Source organism: Bubalus kerabau, chromosome 5 (genome assembly GCF_029407905.1).
Source record: "Bubalus kerabau isolate K-KA32 ecotype Philippines breed swamp buffalo chromosome 5, PCC_UOA_SB_1v2, whole genome shotgun sequence".
In the NCBI taxonomy this organism is placed as follows: domain Eukaryota; kingdom Metazoa; phylum Chordata; class Mammalia; order Artiodactyla; family Bovidae; genus Bubalus; species Bubalus kerabau.
The window spans coordinates 92,314,835-92,340,197 of NC_073628.1; the positions used below are offsets into that span (position 1 = coordinate 92,314,835).

A 25,363-nucleotide genomic window follows, 5' to 3' on the forward strand; every position below is an offset into this window, starting at 1 on the left:
AAGTAGCATGTCCCAGGCAAATAAAATGTATAGGAGTTTCCCATTTGTTTCAGCTGAGCACAACTAAACAATAGAAACTGAAATACAACCAGCACTACACCAGAGATACATTTCTTTTCCCTTGAGGAAAGTGTGAAAGGGGGTGATGACAGATCTAAGGGACTACAATATTGTGCCCAGAGGTCTATATACCCAATTTGTTGATATGTCTTCTAGATTTTATCTGGGTAAAGGTTCCCTAGAATTCAATCAATTGATTTGCAAATAACTATAAAATTGATTTTCTTCTCATTTTGTATTTATTTAGGAAATGAAAAAAGATATAAAATGACACTTGTCCTTTTATTAAAAAATGATGCAAATATTTTATAAATGGTCTTGTTACCTATATATTACCTTGATGGTTCTAACTCTTCTATTGTTACAAATCACGTATTTCCAATCTCCCCTAAAGAACTGCAAGATAGGAAGATTATAGTATATGAACCACAGGTATCTTACTCATTGAATCATAAATGACTATACAAATGATTGATTGCCTCATAAAAACACAGCCTATACCTTAATGGCATCTAGCAGATATCTGACAGCTACAGCAGAAGGACAAGGCACTGGAGGAAAAAAGTGAATACCTGGAGGGAGAAGGTGTCTGGAAATAACCCGAATTCCTCTCTTCAAACACAGCTGCACACAGAAAGTAGAGGCTTTCTGGCAGCCAATGTGTATTAGTAACTATTACTTAAAAACAAATTTAAAGATCACATAGCAATAAACAGCCATTAAGAGAGATTAAATGGTCCAAGTAAAATTAAGGCTTATCCTTAATAGTCTTCTTCACTCACTGGTAGAAAAAATGTGTTCTTAAAAAACAAATCCCCCAAAATTCTTGCATATCCTAAGGGAATCTGGGACTGGGAGTTACAATTTTCCCATAAGAACTCATGATTAAGAATCATAAACTCTAGCTAACCAAGTATGATTTCTCCACATCCTACAAATGGCAGACATTTCAAAAGGGTTCCTTTAAGACTTATAGACATCAATTATTCCCTAATAGTATCCCAAGTTAAAACAGTCTGCCAATACTTGCTATGCTGGCATAGCACCAAAGGCTCTGTGAATTTTGAGCAGAGTAGTGAAAAGATTGAATATTTTGGGAACTAAGGTCCTTAATGACTAGAGGTGGCTTAGTCAGATCTGTTCAAGTAATAAGCACAGGATGAAAAAAAAAAAAAAGGCCTAGTCATTATGATTCCTTTGGTATTTATGGCAATAAACATGAATCATGATGAACTCACTGGCTATTAAATGCAGAGGTCATAAGTACTTCGATAGGATTTCCACAGGAATTCACCGTTAATTAGCTGGATCATTATTTGAAAGCGTTACTGAATTATCTTAGCAGTTGTGCAGCCATTCGCCTCAAAAATTGGTCATTCCCAGCTGAGGGCACTTAATGCCTTAACAAACTGGTCATTAACTCCAGTAACTGATTTTGTGGGAATTACTGCACTTATAATGTACATTCAAGATTTTTTTTTCTTTTTAAAGAAATTTGCAGCTGTAGTTCAGCTGGAGCAGCTGAAGGAGGAAAAAAGTCCACTCTGGGTTGCGCTCACGACTGATTTTCTGCCAATTAAAGGGCAAACGCATGCTGATGGATTTTGAATTTTAAAATGTCTTCAGTTTTTTTTCATCTCAAGTGATTAGTAAAAACACCATTTAGCTACTAATTTTGTAAGACACTTGGGATTTTCCATTCACAGTTCAGTCAAGCAGAAACATGAGTTCTGAACACCAGAACTCAAAGCCAAATTTCCGCTTCTGCAGTAGACCCAGCCCAACACTTTGTAAAAACAGAGTGAGAACACAAGTTATGGGCCACATTATTAGCCAGATTCTTATTTGCTTCTGCACTCCATGTCTTCGTTCAAAGCAGAAAACTGCCTTTGAAGTCACAAAAGGTTCATGAAAAGATAAGACAAGTGGGAATATGAACACCCCTTTATTAGAATAGAGCAGCATTAAGGTGATGAATTACCCTGGTAAGGCTATGTGAATACAGCATACTTCAAAATTCATAAGTGCCTTTAAATTTACAGTAGAGTTGGAGCCCTTAATGCTCTACCAAATATAGTGAAAAATGTCACAGGGAAAATCACCACTTAAAAGATAACAGCAACAATTATTGAACATATGTATTGACTATATTGAAATACGCTAAAAAATATATTGCAAGGATATTAGATGTTCTTTTGTACATGTTTACATATCATTTTTTGTTTAACTTATTAGAGCACATACTGCAGATACATAACCAGCATGACTAGATAGATAGCGTTAGTTAAAACTTGAATTTGGAGAGACCAATTTTTAAGATTGCAACTCTACTGGATAGTCTTCTCTTCTAGAATGGATTTGTTCAGTCATTTCTAACAGAGATTTGATATTAATAGATAAAAGCCAAGAGTTTTTAACCATTAGTTGGGGAGGGATGACAGAATTTATAGGTTATAATGATCAGTATGAAAACAAGTGTAAAAATAGTTTTGTGATACAATGGTTTATGGATGATTTTGTGCCCAATTACTTAATTTAAAAATTGTAACAAAACTTAAATTGTAAATCTACCATTAAGCTTAATAGTTCTGTCACATTAAGACATATTCATGAAATAAGTACTCCAAAATTCAGCACTTTTGACATACTTTCACTCTTTTTTACTATGTGCTGTGCTGTGCTTAGTCGCTCAGTCATGCCCAACTCTGAGACCTTCTGTAACCCGCCAGGCTCCTCTGTCCATAGGATTTTTTAGACAAGAATACTGGAGTGGTTTGCCATTTCCTCCTCCAGGGGACCTTCCCATCCCAGGGATCAAACCCACATCCCCTGGGTCTTCTGCATTGCAGGTAGATTCTTTGCCAGCTGAGTCATTAGGGAAGCCCTTTCTTTTTAGTATGTACAACTGTACTTTTTGCCATGTGGTTTATTTTTAAAATATTTTCAACGTTTCAATTTTACCTTGTTTGGAGTGTTCTTTTATCCAGAGGATACTACAATTTATTTATAATACACTACAAAATATGTATACTTGTAGTACAAATGATAAGGTCCAAAATAAAGCCCTTAATAATGGCTGCTTTCAAGCCTATAGGCTCACATCATTCAGTTAATGTGCTTTGGTCAGCTTTTACCACCTAGAATTGGAGACACCCCAGGCAATATTCACACACGGAGTATTGGAACCAGCTGGCGATAGAAGAATCCTAAGAAAAAAGGCTTCTTGATTTAATTGGGAAAACAGGAGGAAGCATAAATTTTACTGCCATTAATAACTTCAAGCAATCTTGATATGACTCTGCTTCACCCTGACAGCCAGACATGTGCTTTTTGTTAAAGTGTTTGCCACATCTGACCCCTATTGTTTGCTCACTTGATCAGGTAAGAAAATGTAGGTTTATTTACAGGATAAATGAGGCCTATTAAAATTGAGAAAGAGTGTAGTAGTCTATGAGGAGCTACGTACTGAAATAGATGTGTGAAATTCCATAACTGTTGTGTAATAAACAGGCCAAATAAAGTTATAAAAAAAACTACTTTAAGTTTCTTAAAGAAATCATCATAAAGGCAACTTAGTATTTAAAAAATGAAAAATAGTTCCTATTGGAAAACCTTCTGACCATTTTGCTCTTTATAAACAAGTCAGAAAAGGTTATTTATAAAATATTAATCTGTTTATAAAGACAAGCTTATTTCTTCATTTTATGATACTTTATAAATTAAGTCATATTCATATATAATGAAAAGTTAATTTAACTTTATGAGGGAATTTCAGGAGTGTTTAGAATTTAACTTTTTAAATTTTATCTTGAGGACATATGACAGAATGGTCAAAGAAAATAACCCTTAATTTTTAAGTGATCAAAGTTTAGAGTTTAACAGTATCTACTCTGGTGATCTCCAACAATAAGGAAAATCAGACTTGCTTCAACCGGAAGAAATCAAACATTTATCACTTAACTTTTGACCTGGTCTGACTCCCTACATGCTGATAAAATCTTTCTACAGCCTTGGAAAATGCCCTGAAACCCAGATTACCTAATTAATCCAGATCAAGATGAATCAGGTGCTATTCTTACTCTTAAAACCATTCTAGGTCTACTCACATAATGCAGAAAAATTTATACCCATTTACAACACCCTAGAAACTACTTTATCTTCAACTGAAGAGAATATGGTCTAACATTTGGATTCATTTTGAAATGATTCATGTGTAATTGTGAAACAGGCATGACAAAGTGCTACTGAATCTAGGAATCCTAATTTTTCTGCCATAACCAATAAAATTAGTTTCAGCAAATTAGCATAGATTCACAACTCTCAACTTTAAAGAAATCAAAAGGAAAGAAAAGAAATGGGATGACAGCTAAAAGGTAAAAGAGTGAAGAGTCAAGAAGAATCATTATTAAGATGGATGAAATGATAGCATAATTGTATTTGATGGGAATGATGTAATAGAGAGGGAAAGTTAATAATGTGGGACAGAGGAGAACTTCTGGAGCAAGAATCTTGAGTAGGAGAGAGAACAGAATAGGGAGGGAGTATGGCTTATGGTAAGAGTAGGGGCAAATTCATAATAATGGGAGAGAAGCAAAGTATAGACACAGATGCAGGCAGGAGGGTAAGTGTGGCAACAGAAACTCATAGAAATTCTCTTCTACGCTTCTACTTTCTCAGTCAAATAGGAAGCAAAGGAATGTAATGAGTTGAGGATAAGGTGCTGGATTTAGAAGAAGGTAGAGGAATGAAATTCTCACCTAAAAGAATGGGAGAATGACTAGACAAAGGAAACAGTATAACTGCTGGGCAGCATTAAAGGTCTAGTATTGATTATCTAGATGCTAGATTATCTAGATTATCTTTATGCGGCTGTCCCTCAGAGCTCAGGGTCTTCTGTTTTCATCTTCTTATACTGTGACACATATCTCCAAACCTTTACAAAGCACCAAAGAAATTGGTAAAAATTTCTTACCAAGATGTGAGTGGATGAACACTTAGATATTCAAAGGGCAAGGCTAGAAGAAGCACAAGCTGGAATCAAGATTGCCAGGAGAAATATCAATAACCTCAGATATGCAGATGACACCACCCTTATGGCAGAAAGTGAAGAGGAACTAAAAAGCCTCTTGATGAAAGTGAAAGAGGACAGTGAAAAAGTTGGCTTAAAGCTCAACATTCAGAAAACGAAGATCATGGCATCCGGTCCCATCACTTCATGGAAAATAGATGGGGAAACAGTGGAAACAGTGGCAGACTTTATTTTGGGGGGCTCCAAAATCACTGCAGATGGGGACTGCAACCATGAAATTAAAAGATGCTTACTCTTTGGAAGGAAAGTTATGACCAACCTAGATAGCATATTCAAAAGCAGAGACATTACTTTGCCAACAAAGGTCCACCTAGTCAAGGCTATGGTTTTTCCAGTGGTCATGTATGGATGTGAAAGTTGGGCTGTGAAGAAAGCTGAGTGCCAAAGAATTGATGCTTTTGAACTGTGGTGTTGGAGAAGACTCTTGAGAGTCCCTTGGACTGGAAGGACATCCAACCAGTCCATTCTAAAGGAGATCAGCCCTGGGTGTTCTTTGGAAGGACTGATGCTAAAGCTGAAACTCCAATCCTTTGGCCACCTCATGCGAAGAGTTGACTCATTGGAAAAGACTCTGATGCTGGGAGGGCTTGGGGGCAGGAGGAGAAGGGGACGACAAAGGATGAAATGGCTGGATGGCATCACCGACTCAATGGACATGAGTTTGAGTGAACTCGGGGAGTTGGTGATGGACAGGGAGGCCTGGTGTGCTGCAATTCATGGGGTCCCAAAGAGTCGGACATGACTGAGCGACTGAACTGAACTGAAGTGTAAGAGAAAATCAGGAGTATCCTATGGGAAGAGGAGTGCTTGGGTCTTGCCTAGAAATCCAAATATAAGATTAAGAAAATGTATCTTGGCAAAACCAAACATGTCTTCCAGCTAGATTTAACCTGCTAATTTGAAACTCCTGACATACTGTTACTATGAGGAGTGCTTGCATTTAATAGGAATTAAAAGCTTTAAAAGAATGCTCTAATTCACTGGTTTTCAAACTATGTTTTGAGGATCCCCAAAGGGGATCCATGGGCTTCCCTGGTGGCTCAGAGGTTGAAGTGTCTGCCTCCAATGCGGGAGACCCGGATTCGATCCATGAGTCAGGAAGATCCCCTGGAGAAGGAAATGTAACCCACTCCAGTATTCTTGCCTGGAGAATCCCATGGATAGAGAAGCCTGGTAGGCTACAGTCCATGGGGTAGCAAAGAGTCGGACAGGACTGAGCAACTTTACTAACTAAAGGGGATCCACAATGTCACACCATTTTATAATACTATTTAATATATTATTTTCACTTTTTTACTCTCATTATTTCATAAAAGGCTACATGACATAATATATATGACGTACATGACATGATTCACAATATATTGTTGAGGGAGATATGAGAGCCAGATATTTTCTGACTGTAAAGAGATTTGCAAAAGTAAAACTATGTCCACCCCTCTCAGTAATTTCTGGAAAAGGGTTATTTTTCTAAAAAATATTTATGTTAACATATAGCAGGTTATTTTAAAAGAAATATGTGACATTTTCTGTTTTATTTTTGAATATAATAAATATCCATAAACATAACTCCACATAAACCAAAATAGTGGGGGTCCTTAATTATTTTTAAGAGTATAAAAATGTCCTGAGACCAAAAGTTTGAAATTTGATGCTCTAACCATTGAATTCCAGCAATCTCCTAATAACAGGGAACTTACAAAATAGCAGAGAAAGTGTGGAAAGTGGTGACTGCCTATAATTTACAGGTAGCTACCTAATCCGCCTAATCATTAGGCTGGTTGTGCTTATTCTATTTTTATTTAAACACATGCAAAAATTCATGTTTATAACATAAGACCTGTACATTTTGTAAGGTTTATTCCATTGAGTTTAATTGCCTTTGAAAATCAAGTTAAAAACTGAAAGGCTGACATGAAAATGAAGAACACTACTCAATTTAAAATACACATCAATGTCATTCACAAAAAGGGGAAAACGGTGTAAATAAACTCAAAACTGTCCCAAAGAGTTCATCAGTGAACTGTGGCAGTTTTTTAATGAAATCATTAAGCATGCACTCTGTAATACACTGCTTCTGTGATATTTAAGCTTTATGCACAAAGCAATGTCACGACGAACTAGGCTCTTCTAAAGAATACATTTCAGTTGTATTTTTATGCTTGCTTCTATGCTAACATCATCTCCAAGCACATTAAACAGTACTCAGTGTATGAAGCAGCAAAACTATGGCATCTCTCAGGAGGTACAAAAACATTATTTGCCTGGTGCATCTGACAAAAAGCTATTAAAATTTAGCTTTTCAAGTTACTTCTGAAACACTATCAGTGCATTCTCTAGGGAACTGAAGAATACACTATGACAAGGAATTTCCTTGCCATTTCCCAACCCAGGATATTATGACATAAGGAAGTACTCTTGAGACATATCAATGTCAAATGGTTTAAGGACTTATGACAAAGGAATTTTTCTTTTAATGATATGATTCCTAGATGAGCCAAAAATCTTTAAACACTTTATAAAAGTTAACTCAATATCATAAGAAACTTGAACAAACTGTCTAACAATTGTATAAGTAAAGCTAAACTTTGTAGGTCTAATTCAATTTGCATATAATTACAATTGATGAAACCATTGGCTATGATAGGTCTCCCAGATGGTAATATAAAGTTACTAAGCATAAGAAACTATGTCAAGTACAGGGATTAATAGAGCTGAAAAGATTATAAATTGATACTGAACTAAAGCGGAGATAAATTTAAGATCCTTATGAAATCTTAAGATATCAAAAAGTCAAATAAGTGAATAATTTTGGTGGTATTTAGGAAAATAAAACAAAGGAACTTAGATATAAATTTTTACAATCTTTGGATACTAGGTTTTCCAAGGACCCAAATAAAAGTTCTGAAATATTTTGCGAGATAATGCCTCCTTTCTTTATGCCTAGGAAAAGATCAAAACTATCCAAGCAAATTGATTTCAGGATAAATCAACAAATAACAATTTAAATGATAATTTCTAAAATTCCTTATCAATCCCTTTTTATGTCCCTGATGTCAAGGAAAAAGCTAAATTCAAAATTTCTAAATAAAATACTCATGTGATAAAACAGTACTAATAAAATTTTTGGTTTTATTAAGAGCCTCACATGGTAAAAGAGCTGACCTATAGCACAATTTCTCCTTAACCTGTAATAGTTATTCAAATCACAAAACCTTCCACAAGTAGATATTTTTTCCCAGTTATTTGGCAATTCTCACAACAGCAGGGGTCGCAATGTACTAGTTAAATGTTTCAGGATCCAAAGGAAAGGGATTAAATGTTCATATAGTGCAGCTTTATTAGAGCCTGAAAGTTTCATGATTCATTATTCTCTAGTTAAATTAATCTATTATTAAGTATATGAAGATTTTTCAGCTATGGGGTCCCCAAATAATAATAAACCTACTTAAAATCTTATAGCATTTTCAGTTGAAACAGCATCCTTTAAAAATCACTTCTGAAAACTTCTACCAGATGTATAGCTTTACAAAAGTGCTTTTGCATTTTACCTCTTTAAAAAATTAAGTAATTTCTATATATAATGTTAAATTCAGTCATTTGTCAACTTGAACATACACCGAATAAAGAATTTATTTCTAATGAAGAAAGCAAACTGACCAGTCATATTATATTATATACTAAATGCTCTTTAATTCCTTCTTGATAACTACAGTGAAGAAAATGTAACTCAAGTTCTTCAAATACTTGATTTACAGGTTTTTTCCTCTTTCCAAAAAAATTCCAATTCCATGGAATCATTCCAAGTGCCAGCCAAGGAGTAACCTAGAACAATGTAGATTATTTACTAACATGTTGACTTTTAATTAACACATTAAAAATCTAAAAGAGACTGATATTTCTGAAGATTTGAAGGGAAAGAAGTCTGACCACTTTCCCTAGTTCAGTTGTCTAACTGAACATCGAATCAATCAGAGGAAATAAAATCAATGATTAAGTCATAAGTAAAATTTAAAAAGAATAAAAAATATAAAATATACCACATTGCACATAGAAATGGTAAATACTGCTTCATTAATATTTTAAAATTACATATTAAACAAAATGTGTAATATTTATTGCAAAACATAATGTATATTAACATACACACATATATACATACAAACATACACATGCATGCACGTGGGTACTGGGTTGCAATGTAAAATATGATACTATATTCTGGGAGAAAAGATATTTGAAAGGCACTGCTCTAGATGAATTATTTCTCATGCTTTTAAAATCTGTGCTCTCTATAATGCCAACTTCTATTTATACATAGTAGTAGTGGCCAAAAATCTTGAAAACTCAATTGAGAAGTTTATTCTATTGTATTAGAAGTTAATGATTTAATTTTTCACACATATAACATATACATTAACAAATGTAAAAATGACCATTTTATTAATCACTTATCAGGAAATCATTTTGTCTACACTACATATAATTTCTTTGAACACAGCAAAGAGCGCAATCAAGCAAAACAGGTTCTTCACAGTCAAAAGAAATGTTATAAAGTCCATGCAATAAATGTTACTAGGAAGAGAACCATTTGGGCACTCATTTGGAATTCAGTTTTAACAAAATATAAATTTCAAGTAAGTTTAGTTGTTGGTTTCCAAGACCAAAGGAGATTAGAAATATATCATTAGAGGAAAGGAAAATTGCTGCCATGGAATTGCTGTTGGTACAGAAGAAATGAGAACTGACAGCCAAGGACAAGAGAGGAAAACAGAAAGACTGTATAAAAAATTAAGAATACATGGCATTCTGGGGTCATTTAGCAAGGGGGAATACTTGAGCTGTTAATATTTACAGCCCTGTATAATAAATTATCTTCAGGATTACAAATTCTAGTCAATGATAACAAAAACAATAGGGAATACTTATACAGCACTTGGCCCAGGCACTCTGGCTCCAAAGCCCATGGTTTTAACCACATTATACTGCTTCTCAATAAAAGTTTAAATAACATTTATGTATTAAAGTAAATTTAAGGAAATATTTATGAAAAGAATGATGTAATCAATTTTTCAATACAAAAGGATTACATTCTCTTAATGGTACAAGCCTGAAAAATAAACATCAATAAAGACCCACTTACGGATATCAATTATTTGTATTCTATGTACTTTTACAGTATTTTCACATATAATATTGCTAATATTCACCATACTGTATCATTTAACCTTCCCTATTAATATGTACCATTATTATCTACATACTGGAGATGAGAAAACTGACATATGGGTTAAGTGATTTGTACAATATCACATAGCTAGTAACTGATGAAACTAACACTCAAAGTCATATAGTCTGGCTCCAGAATTCTAGCTTTTATTCTATGTGCTTTGTGCTACTGTAGTTGCTAGGTATGCTACATATGGTAATATTTGCAATAATGTCACAGGATGTACTTTCAAGAGATTCTGGTAATCCTGGAAACCCAGCTAAAATTCAGGAAAATTTAAAAGTGTCTTTCAGGATCATTAGGCTACTTGTTCACCAGTGTTTCAGTTATAATCCTTTCAAGCATTTGCCCATCCCCTTAAAGTTCTACATGGCTTTGTGATTTGCTTTATCAATGGAAATGTGAACAAAAATGACATTTTTACCTCAAAATGGAAGCCTTTAAGTTTGCAATTTTCCATTTTCTCTGTTCTCCCTTCTCTGGTGCCATGGTGACCTGGAGGCTCTGTCAATTTGGGTCCTTGACTGATGCTAACTAACACGGACCACCACTTTCAACTTTCTTATACTGGATATAAACATGGGCAAAAAATAACTTTTTTCTATTTCAAGCTACGGAGAGCTTAGAGTTGTTTATTAATAATCATAATCTTGTCCTCCTGACTAATACATTAATAAATGGGTTGTTTTTCTGGGACATGATGGATAAAAGGGCTATTTTGGGGACTTTATAAAATAGAAACAATTCTAAAATTTACAAAATGGTTCTATTAAAAAAATTCATATTGAAATCAGTTACTTAGAATTTGGAACATTTTTCCCCCATAGGCTCAACTACATAAGCTTATTTAGCCTACAATTTAAATGAAAAAGAACTGAAAATAACAGTGCCATTAAATAATTAAATAAAAAGCATGTGAAACAGTTGTTGGGTATTCTGAACACGTGTAGATATTTTGAAGCATTTTATAGACTATAAGTTGGAAGGCACTGTTCTCTAGTATATTTTAATTTCTCTTTAATATAAAAAGTACATTTTCTCCTTTTACTTGATCCTGGAACATCAGAAGATATTCTTTTTCTTTACTACACATGATTGCCATTGCTTCTAAGGCTTGTAAGTGGAATGCAAAGGAGGAACTAAAGAAAGTTATCAAGCAAAAAACATGAACATTTGAGAAAAAGAAAAGAAACTGCTTATAATCAAATTTAATGACTTGTGAGCAATGAAAGAGAAAAAAAGGGAAAAAAAGACAGTATGACTAAATAGGAATGATTTTAGAGCCTATTTAGTAGTTCTCAGATAAATGAAAAGTTTTCATGAGTTTACAAATAAATATTGGTTCTTCACATGGCAAAACATCACAGTAACTTTTCATATTATTTTTCAACTTATTCTACAAGAAAAATTTTGTGTATATTTTTATGAGGGATGCTTTTTAGCCGTCATCTTCTACTTACCCAGAAAGATAAGCCAAGAAGTTACTAAGGCAAGGTAACTGTAAACATCTCAACAGAATTCCTTTGCTTTCAATCAGTTTTTACAGATTAGCCAAAAATAGAGGGGAAAACTTTTAAGATCATCAATTTCTAGTTATATAATGTAAGGTTAAAATAATACTAGCTCTTCACTCTCCCTAGTGTAGCAAAATCTGATGCCCTAGGAATTAACAATATTTCAAAGAAAATAATGAAGCAACACTTTGAAAGAATGAGTGAAAGGAAGTAAAAAGTTTTCAGTTGCTCTTCCTATTCATTTTCTTCATTTCTCTACTTTATGACAATTCCAAGGACTTCACTGCTTCTCAGTAACAGCCTAAACTTCACATGTTTTTTATGTATTTGTTGAAAATAATCGTATTTCTTTGACTGTTATATCTCATTTGGTGGTATCCTTTTTCCAGTTTTATTCATCTAATGGACAAGTTTTTCTTTTCTAATCTAGTAACTCTCCTGAATGCTAGACCTTTTTCTATCTGTTCATCAAACATCTTTGTTGAAGATATCTTTAACATGTCTGAAATTAAATCTATCACTGATGCCCTCAAATTACTTCTTTTATACTTCTCTATTTCTGTTCCTAGCAGTAACATTCTAACAGTCATTGAGTGTTTATGAATAGTTTATCATTATCCATATCCAAATAGCAGCCATGTCACATTAAATTTACCTATGATATATCTAAGCTATTACAAATCCTAAAATATGATGCTGTTTAAGTGCTGCACTCAATATGCCAGCAAATTTGGAAAACTGAGCTGTGGACACAGGACTGGAAAAGGTCAGCTTTCATTCCAATCCCAAAGAAGGGTAATACCAAAGCATGTTCTAACTACCACACAACTGCACTCATTTCACATACTGGCAAGGTAAAGCTCAAAATCCTTCAAGCCAGGCTTCAACAGTATGTGAACAAAGGATTTCCAGATGTACAAGTTGGATTTAGAAAAGGCAGAGGAAGCAGAGATCAAATTGCCAATACTCGTTGGATCACAGAAAAAGCACGAGAGTTACAGAAAAACATCTATTTCACTGAGTACACTAATGCCTTCGACTATGTGGATCATAACAAACTGTGGAAAATTCTTCAAGAGATAGGAATACCAGACCATCTTACCTGCCGCCTGAGAAACCTGCATGCAGGTCAAGGAGTAACAGTCAGAAGTGGACATGGAACAACGAACGGGTTCAAAATGAGGAAATGAGTAAGTCAAGACTGTATAGTGTCACCCTGCTTATTTAACTTCTAAGCAGAGTTGTTATTGTTCAGCTGTTCAGTCATGTCTGACTTTTTGAGAGCCCATGGACTGCCTCATGCCAGGCTTCCCTGTCCTCACCATCTCCTGGAGCTTGCTCAAACTCATGTCCATTTAGTCAGTGATGCCATGCAATTATCTCGTCATCTGTCATCCCCTTCTCCTCCTGCCTTCAATCTTTCCTAGCATCAGGGTCTTTTCTAATGAGTCGGCTCTTTGCATCAGGTGGCCAAAGTATTGGAACTTCAGCTTCAGCATCAGTCCTTCTAATGAATATTCAGGGTTGACTTCCTTTAGGATTGACTGGGTTGATCTCCTTGCAGTCCAAGGGACCCTCAAGAGTCTTCTCCAACACCACAGCTCAAAAGCATCAATTCTTCAGCATTCAGGATTTTTTATGGTCCAACTCTCCCATCCATACATGACTACTGGAAAAACCACAGCTTTGACTACATGGACCTTTGTTGGCAAAATAATGTCTCTGTTTTTTAATCTGCTGTCTAGACTTGTCATAGCTTTTCTTCCAAGAAGCAAGCGTCTTTATGTTCGTGGCTGCAGTCACCATCTGCTGTGATTCTGGAGCTAAAGAAAACAAAGCCTATCACTATTTCCCCATTTATTTGTCATGAAGTGATGGGACTGGATGCCAAGATCTTTATTTTTTGAATGATGAGTTTTAATGCACCTTTTTCACTCTCCTCTTTCACCTCATCACCTTCGTTTTCCACCTTAAGGGTGGTGTCATCTGCACATCTGAGGTTGTTGATATTTCTCTCGGCAGTCTTGATTCCAGCTTGTGCTTCATTCAGCCTGGTATTTCGTAAGATGTACTCTACATATTGAAAAAGCTGGTTTAAAACTCAACATTCAAAAAACTAAGATCTCGGCATCAGGTTCCAACACTTTATGGCAAATAGATGGGGAAACAACGGAAACAGTGATAGAGTTTTTCTCGGGCTCCAAAATCACTGCAGATGGTGACTGCAGCCATGAAATTATAAGATGCTTGCTCCTTGGAAGAAAAAATATGACAAACCTAGACAGCGTATTAAGAAACAGAGATATCAGTTTGCTAACAAAGGTCTTTATAATCAAAGCTATGGTTTTCCCAGTAGTCATGTGTAGATGTGATAGTCAAACCATAAAGAAGATTGAGCGCCAAAGAATTGATGCTTTTGAACTGTAGTGCTGGAGAAGACTCTTGAGAATCCCTTGGACTGCAAGAAGATCAAATCAGTCAATCCTGAAGGAAATCAACCCTAAATATTCATTAGAAGGACTGATGCTGAAGTCCCAATACTTTGGCCACCTGTTGTGAAGAGCCAATTCATTAGAAAAGACCCTGATGCTGGGAAAGATTGAAGGCAGGAGGAGAAGGGGATGACAGAGGATGAGATGGTTGGATGGCATCACTGACTCAATGGACATGAGTGAGCAAACTCCAGGAGATGGTGAAGGACAGGGAAGCCTGGTGTGCTGCAGTCCATGGAGGTTTCGAAGAGTAGGACACAACTGAGTGACTGAATGATGAACAATACGCTATGTCTCTTTACCCTTTTCTTCTGCCTCATACAACACCTTTTCCCTAATTGAGGGTTTCTTTACTTGTCCTGCTACCACAACAGGCTATTGTTCTCATCTTTAGACTCTAGTTTTTGTGTATCCAATAGAATGATGCCAGATTATTTTCCCTAGGGAAATACTCTGATTATGACCGAACTAGCTCAAAATCCTGTAATGATTACTATCATCAATTATATTAAGTATAACTCTTAGCACAGCCTTAAGCTTCATACTATTACATAAATGTATATGAACCTATTTTTTCAAAGTTATCTCCCACTATATTTTGAGTTATTGTTCCTCATATTTACCTGGCACCATCTATGCCTTTAGGTAATATTGACCATTTTATCTGAAATTCTTTCTATATCCTCTATTCTTCCTTCCTTTGTAAATATCATCTTGTTAAAGTGATAAGTCTATCAATATCTGTCTCAAATGGCACTTTGTAACGAAGTAACAGTATGGACACATTCTTTCTTTTAAATTTCAAAATGTCTATAGATTGAAAAATATTTTCTACAATGTTTAGCATTATGCTCTGCCCTAGTAGATTAGCAACATTTTAATGACTTAAACTGAATAAACATAAATATCACAGGGAAGTAAAAATAAATAATCTACCCTGTTTGTTATTAATGATTTAAATATTATGTTATTAGTATGTTATTAATGATTAGTGATTTAATATCTGTAAGAAGGAAATTTGTGCCTACAGAAAGGTAAGTCAGCAACACTTAAACAATGTCCACTTTATATCAAATGATAACAATGATGATGTTGGTAATAAAATGATTATAGCTAATATTTATTAAGAAAATACTATGTGTCAGGTACCATTCTAAGCACCTTGCATGCAATAGCTCATTTAATCTTCAAAATAAGTTTAAATTGGTTCTAATTATTATCCTCATTTTAGAGATGAGGAAACCAAATCAGAGTTTGGGTAATTTGCCCAATGTAACATTCTAAAAAGTATAAAGAGTAACAATTCTAATAAGACAGTCTGACTTCAGAAATGAGCTCCAGGAGAGATTAAAGAAATATTTTTTGTATTGAATATCTTATATATGCCAAAATTTACTACTTGTTAATAAAATATGAAATCAGAATCCTATGAGTAATTTCCCAAAAATCTCATTTAAATCATTCGTTTCCTAGAAGTAAGTGGATTGGATACTGAACAAAAGAGACTATGAATTATCTCAGGACAAGGACTTCTACTCATCTTCATACATTAAGAATCTAACCTGATATTTGATACATAATTCTGCTGAATTTATGATAAAAAAGGATCATATAAATTAAATTCGAGTCCCACTCATTATACTTTTAAAGTTTTCCCGTTTCCTCACTAAATGGTTGTATTGCTTTGGTTCCCCATAAGCAGTTTTTGAAAGTGCTCCTCAACAGAGTTTCTTCTAAAATGCATAATCAAAGCTCTGTGCAATATTTGTGGAATGGCCAATGGATCAAATGTTCTTTGACTAACAGTCTAAAAGTTTTCCTTTTCTGAAAAAAAGAAAGTTAGAAAATAAATTTCCTTAAAACTTTTTTTTCAAAGGGACTTGGAGAACTGAAATTTTAAATTATAGTGCTCCCTACCTACTTAATCATAGTTGACTTAATATAATTATACACAGTAGCTTATTATAGTAGATAATAAATCCAACTTTGGCAGCAGATATACCTGACTTTGAATTTGGGCTTTGTCTTTTACCCACTGTAATCACAGGTAAAGATCTCAGATGAGGATTCCACAAGATAATGTATAAAGCACAAAGCAAAATAGCTGGCAAAGTAAACATTCAATAAATTTTACTTCCAGTGTTATAAAACAGTAATGATGAATTCAATGAGAAAGTAGATTCACAAATTTTAGACAACTAAGAGTAAACTTAATTTTAAATCATTTCAACCATTTCACTACATAAAATATTTGAATATATAGAGAAAGCTACAAACAAATGAAACTGCAGTGCTAAACAAACAGTTATAAAAGCTGAGTAAAAATTTGCTTTCTAGTTAAGAAAGGCAGTGGCATTCCAGGTGGAGGAAAAAGGCAGGTGGACAGGCACTTAGACATAAAAGAACTTTTGAGAGGATGGTAAGGGGATCAGTACGGACAAGGTATAAAGCATATGCTGGGGAGGAACAGGTGCCTATAAAGACAGACACTTAATAGACCAAAAAGGGTTTTTTAAATACTCTCCTAAGAAGCATTATGTACTAAGGGCATTATGTATGAGAAGCATTATGTCTGAGCACAAAAGCATTAACTCTTGAATCCACCTTTGCTATATAGGTATCTTGCTAAAAGCTAAAAGAAAATGATGTATAAATGGAATCCTCTAATATAATATTTTCTAACTAACACTATATAAAAATGACCTTTTGTACTTAATGAAAAAAAAGGCTCCATAAAGGCTTGTGTATTGGTAACGAGTATTTTAAAGGTATGGCAAAATATAAGAACTCAGAGTATCTATCTACTTTAAAAAAATGCTGAGGAGAGGGTAATTTTTCCTTCTTGCTACCATGGTAGTATATTTTCACTTTGGCTTCACTTTCACAGGAGTAAATAGAGTCAAGCAGCTAAAAGTTTCTATTTCATTTCATTCTATACCACCATGGAAATCCTAGCACAGGTCATTTTTCATTCATTCTTCTTAATAATAAAGTACCTAATCAAAGAACATATACATAACAATCTTTTCAGCAGATTTTTAAAGACAGACTTAGATTTTCCAGTGATGTTGGAAATTCCAAGCAACACTATCAATTTTTAAAAAGCATACCTAAGAGTGCAGTGAGTTTGGGAAGCAGTCCAACTTGTACCATCTTATTCCTCAGTCCTGTGTCAAAGGACAGGTTTAGTAGAAGTCGGAGGGTGATATTTAGCAGATCTTCATGCTCACAAGGTATCATTTTTACCAGTTTTTCAACAATATCCATTTCCACCTATAGAAAATAATAATACAAATGCAGTCAGTCTCTATTCCCAATAAGACAAAAAAGATTACAAAGAATTATCTTTTCATTGTTTTCACCCTCATGAATATGTGTAAGTACTATGTGTTTATTACTCTCATTTTAATCTGTAAACTTCTCTGAAACCAAACTTTTGAGGAGAAAATACATATTTCCAGTTCATCCCTTCCTTCTCTTATTTCATAGCATCAACTGGAAGACAAATTACTTTGTGTTCTTGAAAGCACATTATAAACTCCACCTCCTAAGTGCCAGAACCTGTCCTAGATTAAACAAGATTCTGTTTTGGCTTTTAAGGATTCCAGTCTAAAAACAGAGCAGAGAAATGAAACAAATAATTAAAATGCAATGTGATAAATGTAGAATGTACAAAGTACTCTAGAAACAATGTGGAAAGAACTACAAGCTACCTAGAAAACACTAAATTTGAAATAAAGGTTTAAACAATGTGTAATAATTTGCTGTCTGGTAAATACATTGATAGGGTTTCCCTGGTAGCTCTGTCCTAAAGAACTTGACTGCCAAGCAGGAGATGCAAGTTCGATCCCTGGGTCGGGCAGATCCGCCGGAGAAGGAAACAGCAACCCACTCCGTATTCTTGCCTGGTAAATCTGATAGACAGAGAAGCCTAGTGGGGTTACAGTCCCTGCAGTCACAAAAGAGTTGGACAGGACTTAGCGGCTAAACAGCAGTAACAAAGACAATGATAATCTGTGTATCTGTGTGCTGAGTTGTCTCCTACTCTATATGACCCATGAAGGCTCCAATAATTTGGCCACCTGATGTGAAGAGCTGACTCATTTGAAAAGACTGATGCTGGGAAAGATGGAAGGCGAGAGGAGAAGGGGATGACAGATGATGAGATGGTTGGATGGCATCACCGACTCAATGGACATGAGTTTGAGTAAACTCCAGGAGTTGGTGATGGACAGGGAGGCCTGGCATGCTGCAGTCCATGGGGTCGTAGAGTCAGACACGACTGAGCGACTGAACTGAACTGAAAGCATCTATTTATACCATCCTTCTGATATCTCTAGTGCAAATTTTCAATGACCTCATAAAAATCACATTAATAACTGAGGCCTCAATATAATTTTTTCCTTTCATTCTATGCCAAGGAGTAAACAATTATTTTTAATGGGAATTTGACAATCCAACAATTTTTCCTTCAGATGTGTATCTATATTCCATGGACACACTGCAGTCATATCCTAGAGCTCTGCATGAAGAAGTACAAGTTCATCTCCAAAGACTCTCTAACTTTGATTCTCCCTTTCTCCCAGCTTAATCTTCCAAGCAGACTGTGGGATTCAGTCATTAACGTCACACAATAATTCCCACTTAGGCCAGTGACAAGTATTATACAGAACTGTAATTCTATTACTAGCTTCTACGGTTACAGCGAATAACTTCTTTTTTGGTTTATTTATTCATTCAACAAACGTTTCTTAACTGAGAAGGCATGTGGTTTTTACTCTAACTGTAAGAAAAACCCAAATACAAAATCACAACTTAAAAAACAAAACAGCATCGGAGCTGAGGTTGCAGGGAAATCAATTGGTCTGAAATATAAGGAAAACAGCCATACCCAAGGAGATAAGGCTAATGAGCACTGGTTTATATGCAGCAGAGCACTGAAGAAAAAGAGGGCTACCACAGAATTCAGTAGGAACACTGAACAAAAACTTTTAAACAAATAGCTTAGTTAAATGCCAAATGTGAAGCAGCCTGAGACTACAGAACTCTGAAGCTATAGATGCTCAGGGAGTTTGCAACCACTTGCAAACTCTTTTCCAAGGACCTTATCAGAGGGTCACAAGAAATACTAGGGATAGGACAGAAGATGGTAGAAAACTTCCACACCGAGTCATGGGCCTAAGAAAGGGGCATTACTGTTAACGGGGAAAAGGCACAAAATCTTGTTCACATCTTTTTTCTCCTATTTCCCCCCAAAAACAAAAGACTTAAGCTTCAGGGAAGTATGGCAAATCCTGTCACATCTGAAGCATTGGTGAAGACCCACTGCAGCAAGGGGAAGCAAACAGAAAAAAAATCCTAAGGAGAGAAGTTGACAGTATGACTTAGGAAGCCCTACTGCTGAAAATCATGGACACAGGGCAAGCCTAAAACTAGCCTGAAACTAAATTAGAACAATGGAAAAAGTTTCTTCTCTCCCTCTCCCCGCCCCTGGCACAAAATTAACAAAGCCAAGTGACAAACAACAACAGTATATTACTGGAGGAGAGTTAAAATGAATAGAAAGATTCTCTTTGAGGTACAGGCATACTGCAAAAGCCTGAAGTAGAGGGTGGAACATGAACACCTGAGAAAAATCCTCTAGCAATCAATATTCCACCAAAGACAAAATAGTGCTAGATTAATTTGAAGCTGATGATGCCTGGAGTTTAACCAAACAGGTAAACTCCTGACAAAAATGACTTAAGTCCCAACATTAAAAACCTAAAAAAGGTCTGACCATTTCCATACATAAATATCATTTATCTCACTCTCTACTAATCTACACATAGTATCCAGCTTTCAACAACAAAAAAATTATGATACACAAAAGAGCAAGAAAATAACCCACTGATAAGATAAGGCCATCAACAAAACCAGATTCAGATATGACTTGTCTAATTACTAGACAGAGAATTTAAAATAACTATGATTAATATGTTAAAGACCCTACTGGAAAAGATGAAAACCACAAGTGAATGGACAGAGTATCTCACAGAAAAAATGACACCAAAAGAATTAAATTTTAAAACACATGTGAAGGAAATCTTCAAAGGGCTCATTAGTAGACTTGTCATAGCTAATGTCAGAATAAGTAAACCTAGAGGTGGGCAGGTCAAAAAGCCACAAGTAAAAAATAAATTTAGCAATGTTTCAAGACATAAGAAGGTCGATCTACAAATTATATATCTATATTCTATCATTCAACAGCAGAAAACTGATGCTTTCTTTTTGAACAACTGTCATTACAATGGTAAAACACTTAGGTATAGATCTAACAAAATATGTGCAAAATACTGTGCTTAAAACTACAAAATCATGAAAGAAATCAAGAAAGACCTAAAAAATGGAGAGTTATAACATGTTCCTGGATTGGGGACTTCAATACGGTTAACACACTGTATCCTGCCAATAGACTCAATTCATTCTCAATCAAGATTCCAAGATATTTTGTTTTCTTTAACAAAACAGACTACTTGATTCTAAATATATATAGAAAGATAAAGAATTTGAAGTAGCCAGAACAATTCTGAAAAACAGCAACAACTTTTGAGGCCTCACTCTACCTGATTTCAAGACTTACTACAAAAGCTACAGTAAACAAGACAAACATGCATCAGCAAAAGCGTAGAAACAGATTAATGGAACAGAAAAGAGTCTAAAAATAAAATCACACTTACATGGGGCAATTGATTTTCAACAACAGTACAAAGGCATTTCAATAAGGTACAAAGACAATTTAGTGGAGAAAGGCCAGTCTCTTCAACGAATGGTGCAAGGGATATTAGAAATCCATATTCAAAACATGGATATTGATATATGTGTAAAATTATATCATATGTAAAATTAACTTAATATATAAAATTAATTAATCATATGTAAGCACCATATGGAAAATTAACTAAAAATCCATGGATCATAGACTAAAACAAAAGCAACAACACCAACACCACAAACTCTACAAAGCTTTTTGAAGAAAGTCCATGACCTTAAGTTAAGCAAAAATTTCTTAGATACAAATCCAAAATATAATCCATTGAAGTTTTTTTATATACTGGATTTCATAACAATTAAAACCTTTGCTCCTCACAGGAAAATAAAAACATGAACATAAAAGGGAGTAAATACTTGTAAAACATAATTGATAAAAGACTTATATTCAAAATACAAAAACAAGGCTCAAAAATTAATAAGATAAGCAACCCAAGGAATATATATCCTCTATATTCTTAAATTCATATTCTAGAATGACTTAGTCCCTTTTAAGCATATTGTATTTATACTAATAAAACTCAATTTAAATCATTAATTTAAAGACTTTATGCAAACTAAATTTCCTTTAAAATACATAACCCGAAAAAGCAAGGTCAATATTAGTGCATTTCAACAGTAAAATGAACACTTTATTTAGATAAATAATAAAATGTCACAAACAAATCAGTTATCCCTCCCTTCCGTTCTTTTTAAATAAAATTGCCACAGGCTTCATCTGTTATTAATATACTAAGTAATATTTTTCTTTCAAAAAAGCCACAGTACACACTGGTTGTTATAGCAAACTTAATAAAGTAACTTGGAGAGCTTTTTTTTTTTAAATTAATTAGTATTTCCATTGCACAGAATGAAATGTAAAACGTGCCAGGTAGGACAATCATGTAGTTAAACACTAGACACTATGTTGTTCTTAAATTCAAATACTAGAATGACTTAGTCCCTTTTAAGCATATTGTATTTATATTAAAAATGAAAACAATTTAAATCATTAATTGAAAGGTTTTTTATGCAAACTAAACACAGTCTTCTAATCATGTTTTTGATTGATAAAGCCCAATCCCCAAAGCTAAATTTAATAATTTTATCTCAATAATGCCCTCTCAATTTGATGCTTCTAAAATGAAATTTAGTTAATTAGTACTTTTATTAAAAGTTCTATGCAAAGTGACAGCTTATCAAACACTTATGAGCAAATTTATTTCAGCATTTAAGTAATTATTTTTCAGTGTTTCTGAAAGCTAACATTTAAAAATTGCTTATACTTCATATCTTGCTAAAAATATTATTTTAAAAAGCAATATAAAATGAATTTTGTCTTGGAGGCAGAGAGGAAGAGTAGGAAGCCAAATCCTGGAGAAGTTTCCTTGAGCTTATTATTTAACCTCCCTAACTCTCTGCTACTTCATCTGTATAATTAACAGTTAATCTACAAATGTAGACATAGATATTAGGTCTCATTGAGCTCTAAGAATCCTGATTCTATATAATACCCTTAGGAAAAATGAATTCTTTTCCACAATGAAAGATGAAATGCACATCATGTACACTAAAATTCCTGCCAATCAAACTATTCTTATGACTTTGGATGAATTACCTTTTCTGATCCTCAGTTTTTCCTCCCCAATAATTTGTGACATTTGATAAGATAATTTATATTGTAGCATCTGAATCTATTATTTTACCAGAAAATAATTTTTCATTATGTTTCGTAGATCATCTTTTGACAGAATAAATACATAAGAAGAAGAGTATTATCTAAATACAAATATAAGCAATGCATAGTAGATACATACTTATGGCAAATCAATTTGAATTGTGCACACTTGTTAAAGGTGAACTCATTTCAAACACATAAATGGAAGAATATATTTCAACTTACAGCAAGGGGAAACAAATACTTAGCCACACTCTAACTATACTCAGGAATATATATTAATATATCACCATGTCATATTCTTCTAGAATATAAGATCAATGAAAACAAAAACATGTTTTAGATTAATTTAAGTAAATTCAATCCTAAAACAGTATCAGACACAGTGATCTTCAATAATCCTCAGAGACCTCCAGGACAATATTAAATGCTACAACATTCGAATCATAGGGGTCCCAGAAGAAGAAGACAAAAAGAAAGACCATGAGAAAATACTTGAGGAGATAATAGTTGAAAACTTCCCTAAAATGGGGAAGGAAATAATCACCCAAGTCCAAGAAACCCAGAGAGTCCCAAACAGGATAAACCCAAGGCGAAACACCCCAAGACACATAGTAATCAAATTAACAAAGATCAAACACAAAGAACAAATATTAAAAGCAACAAGGGAAAAACAACAAATAACACACAAGGGAATTCCCATAAGGATAACAGCTGATCTTTCAATAGAAACTCTTCAAGCCAGGAGGGAATGGCAAGACATACTTAAAATGATGAAAGAAAATAACCTACAGCCCAGATTATTGTACCCAGCAAGGATCTCATTCAAGTATGAAGGAGAAATCAAAAGCTTTTCAGACAAGCAAAAGCTGAGAGAATTCTGCACCACCAAACCAGCTCTCCAACAAATACTAAAGGATATTCTCTAGACAGGAAATACAAAAACGGTATATAAATTTGAACCCAAAACAATAAAGTAAATGGCAACAGGATCATACTTATCAGTAATTACCTTAAACATAAATGGGTTGAATGCCCCAACCAAAAGACAAAGACTGGCTGAATGGATACAAAAACAAGACCCCTACATATGTTGTCTACAAGAGACCCACCTCAAAACAGGGGACACATACAGACTGAAAGTGAAGGGCTGGAAAAAGATTTTCCATGCAAATAGGGACCAAAAGAAAGCAGGAGTAGCAATACTCGTATCAGATAAAATAGACTTTAAAACAAAGGCTGTGAAAAGAGACAAAGAAGGTCACTACATAATGATCAAAGGATCAATCCAAGAAGAAGATATAATAATTATAAATATATATGCACCCAACACGGGAGCACCACAATATGTAAGACAAACGCTAACAAGTATGAAAGGAGAAATTAACAATAACACAATAATAGTGGGAGACTTTAATACCCCACTCACACCTATGGATAGATCAACTAAACAGAAAATTAACAAGGAAACACAAACTTTAAACGATACAATAGACCAGTTAGACCTAATTGATATCTATAGGACATTTCATCCCAAAACAATGAATTTCACCTTCTTCTCAAGCGCACATGGAACCTTCTCCAGGATAGATCACATTCTGGGCCATAAAGCTAGCCTTGGTAAATTCAAAAAAATAGAAATCATTCCAAGCATCTTTTCTGACCACAATGCAGTAAGATTAGATCTCAATTATAGGAGAAAAACTATTAAAAATTCCAACATATGGAGGCTGAACAACACACTGCTGGATAACCAACAAATCATAGAAGAAATCAAAAAAGAAATCAAAATTTTCATAGAAACGAATGAAAATGAAAACACAACAACCCAAAACCTGTGGGACACTGTAAAAGCAGCCCTAAGGGGAAAGTTCATAGCAATACAGGCACACCTCAAGAAACAAGAAAAAAGTCAAATAAATAACCTAACTCTACACCTAAAGCAACTAGAAAAGGAAGAAATGAAGAACCCCAGGGTTAGTAGAAGGAAAGAAATCTTAAAACTTAGAGCAGAAATAAATGCAAAAGAAACAAAAGAGACCATAGCAAAAATCAACAAAGTCAAAAGCTGGTTCTTTGAAAGGATAAATAAAACTGACAAACCATTAGCCAGACTCATCAAGAAACAAAGGGAGAAAAATCAAATCAATAAAATTAGAAATGAAAATGGAGAGATCACAACAGACAACACAAAAATACAAAGGATCATAAGAGACTACTATCAACAATTATATGCCAATAAAATGGACAACGTGGAAGAAATGGACAAATTCTTAGAAAAGTACAACTTCCCAAAACTGGACCAGGAAGAAATAGAAAATCTTAACAGACTCATCACAAGCACGGAAATTGAAACTGTAATCAAAAATCTTCCAGCAAACAAAAGCCCAGGTCCAGACGGCTTCACAGCTGAATTCCACCAAAAATTTAGAGAAGAGCTAACACCTATCCTGCTCAAACTCTTCCAGAAAATTGCAGAGGAAGGTAAACTTCCAAACTCATTCTATGAGG

The 25,363-nt window shown here is 34.4% G+C and overlaps 1 protein-coding gene across 2 annotated transcripts in view; it reads right to left on the bottom strand.

Annotated features, from left to right (window-relative positions):
- KIFAP3 (kinesin associated protein 3) overlaps positions 1-25,363 on the bottom strand; it is a 148,523-nt gene that overhangs the window by 71,858 nt on the left and 51,302 nt on the right. For both annotated transcript variants that reach the window (XM_055582209.1, XM_055582210.1), the window contains exon 10: positions 17,496-17,658. In XM_055582209.1, the coding sequence (XP_055438184.1) occupies positions 17,496-17,658 (163 nt within the window). The remainder of the gene's footprint in view (positions 1-17,495; positions 17,659-25,363) is intronic.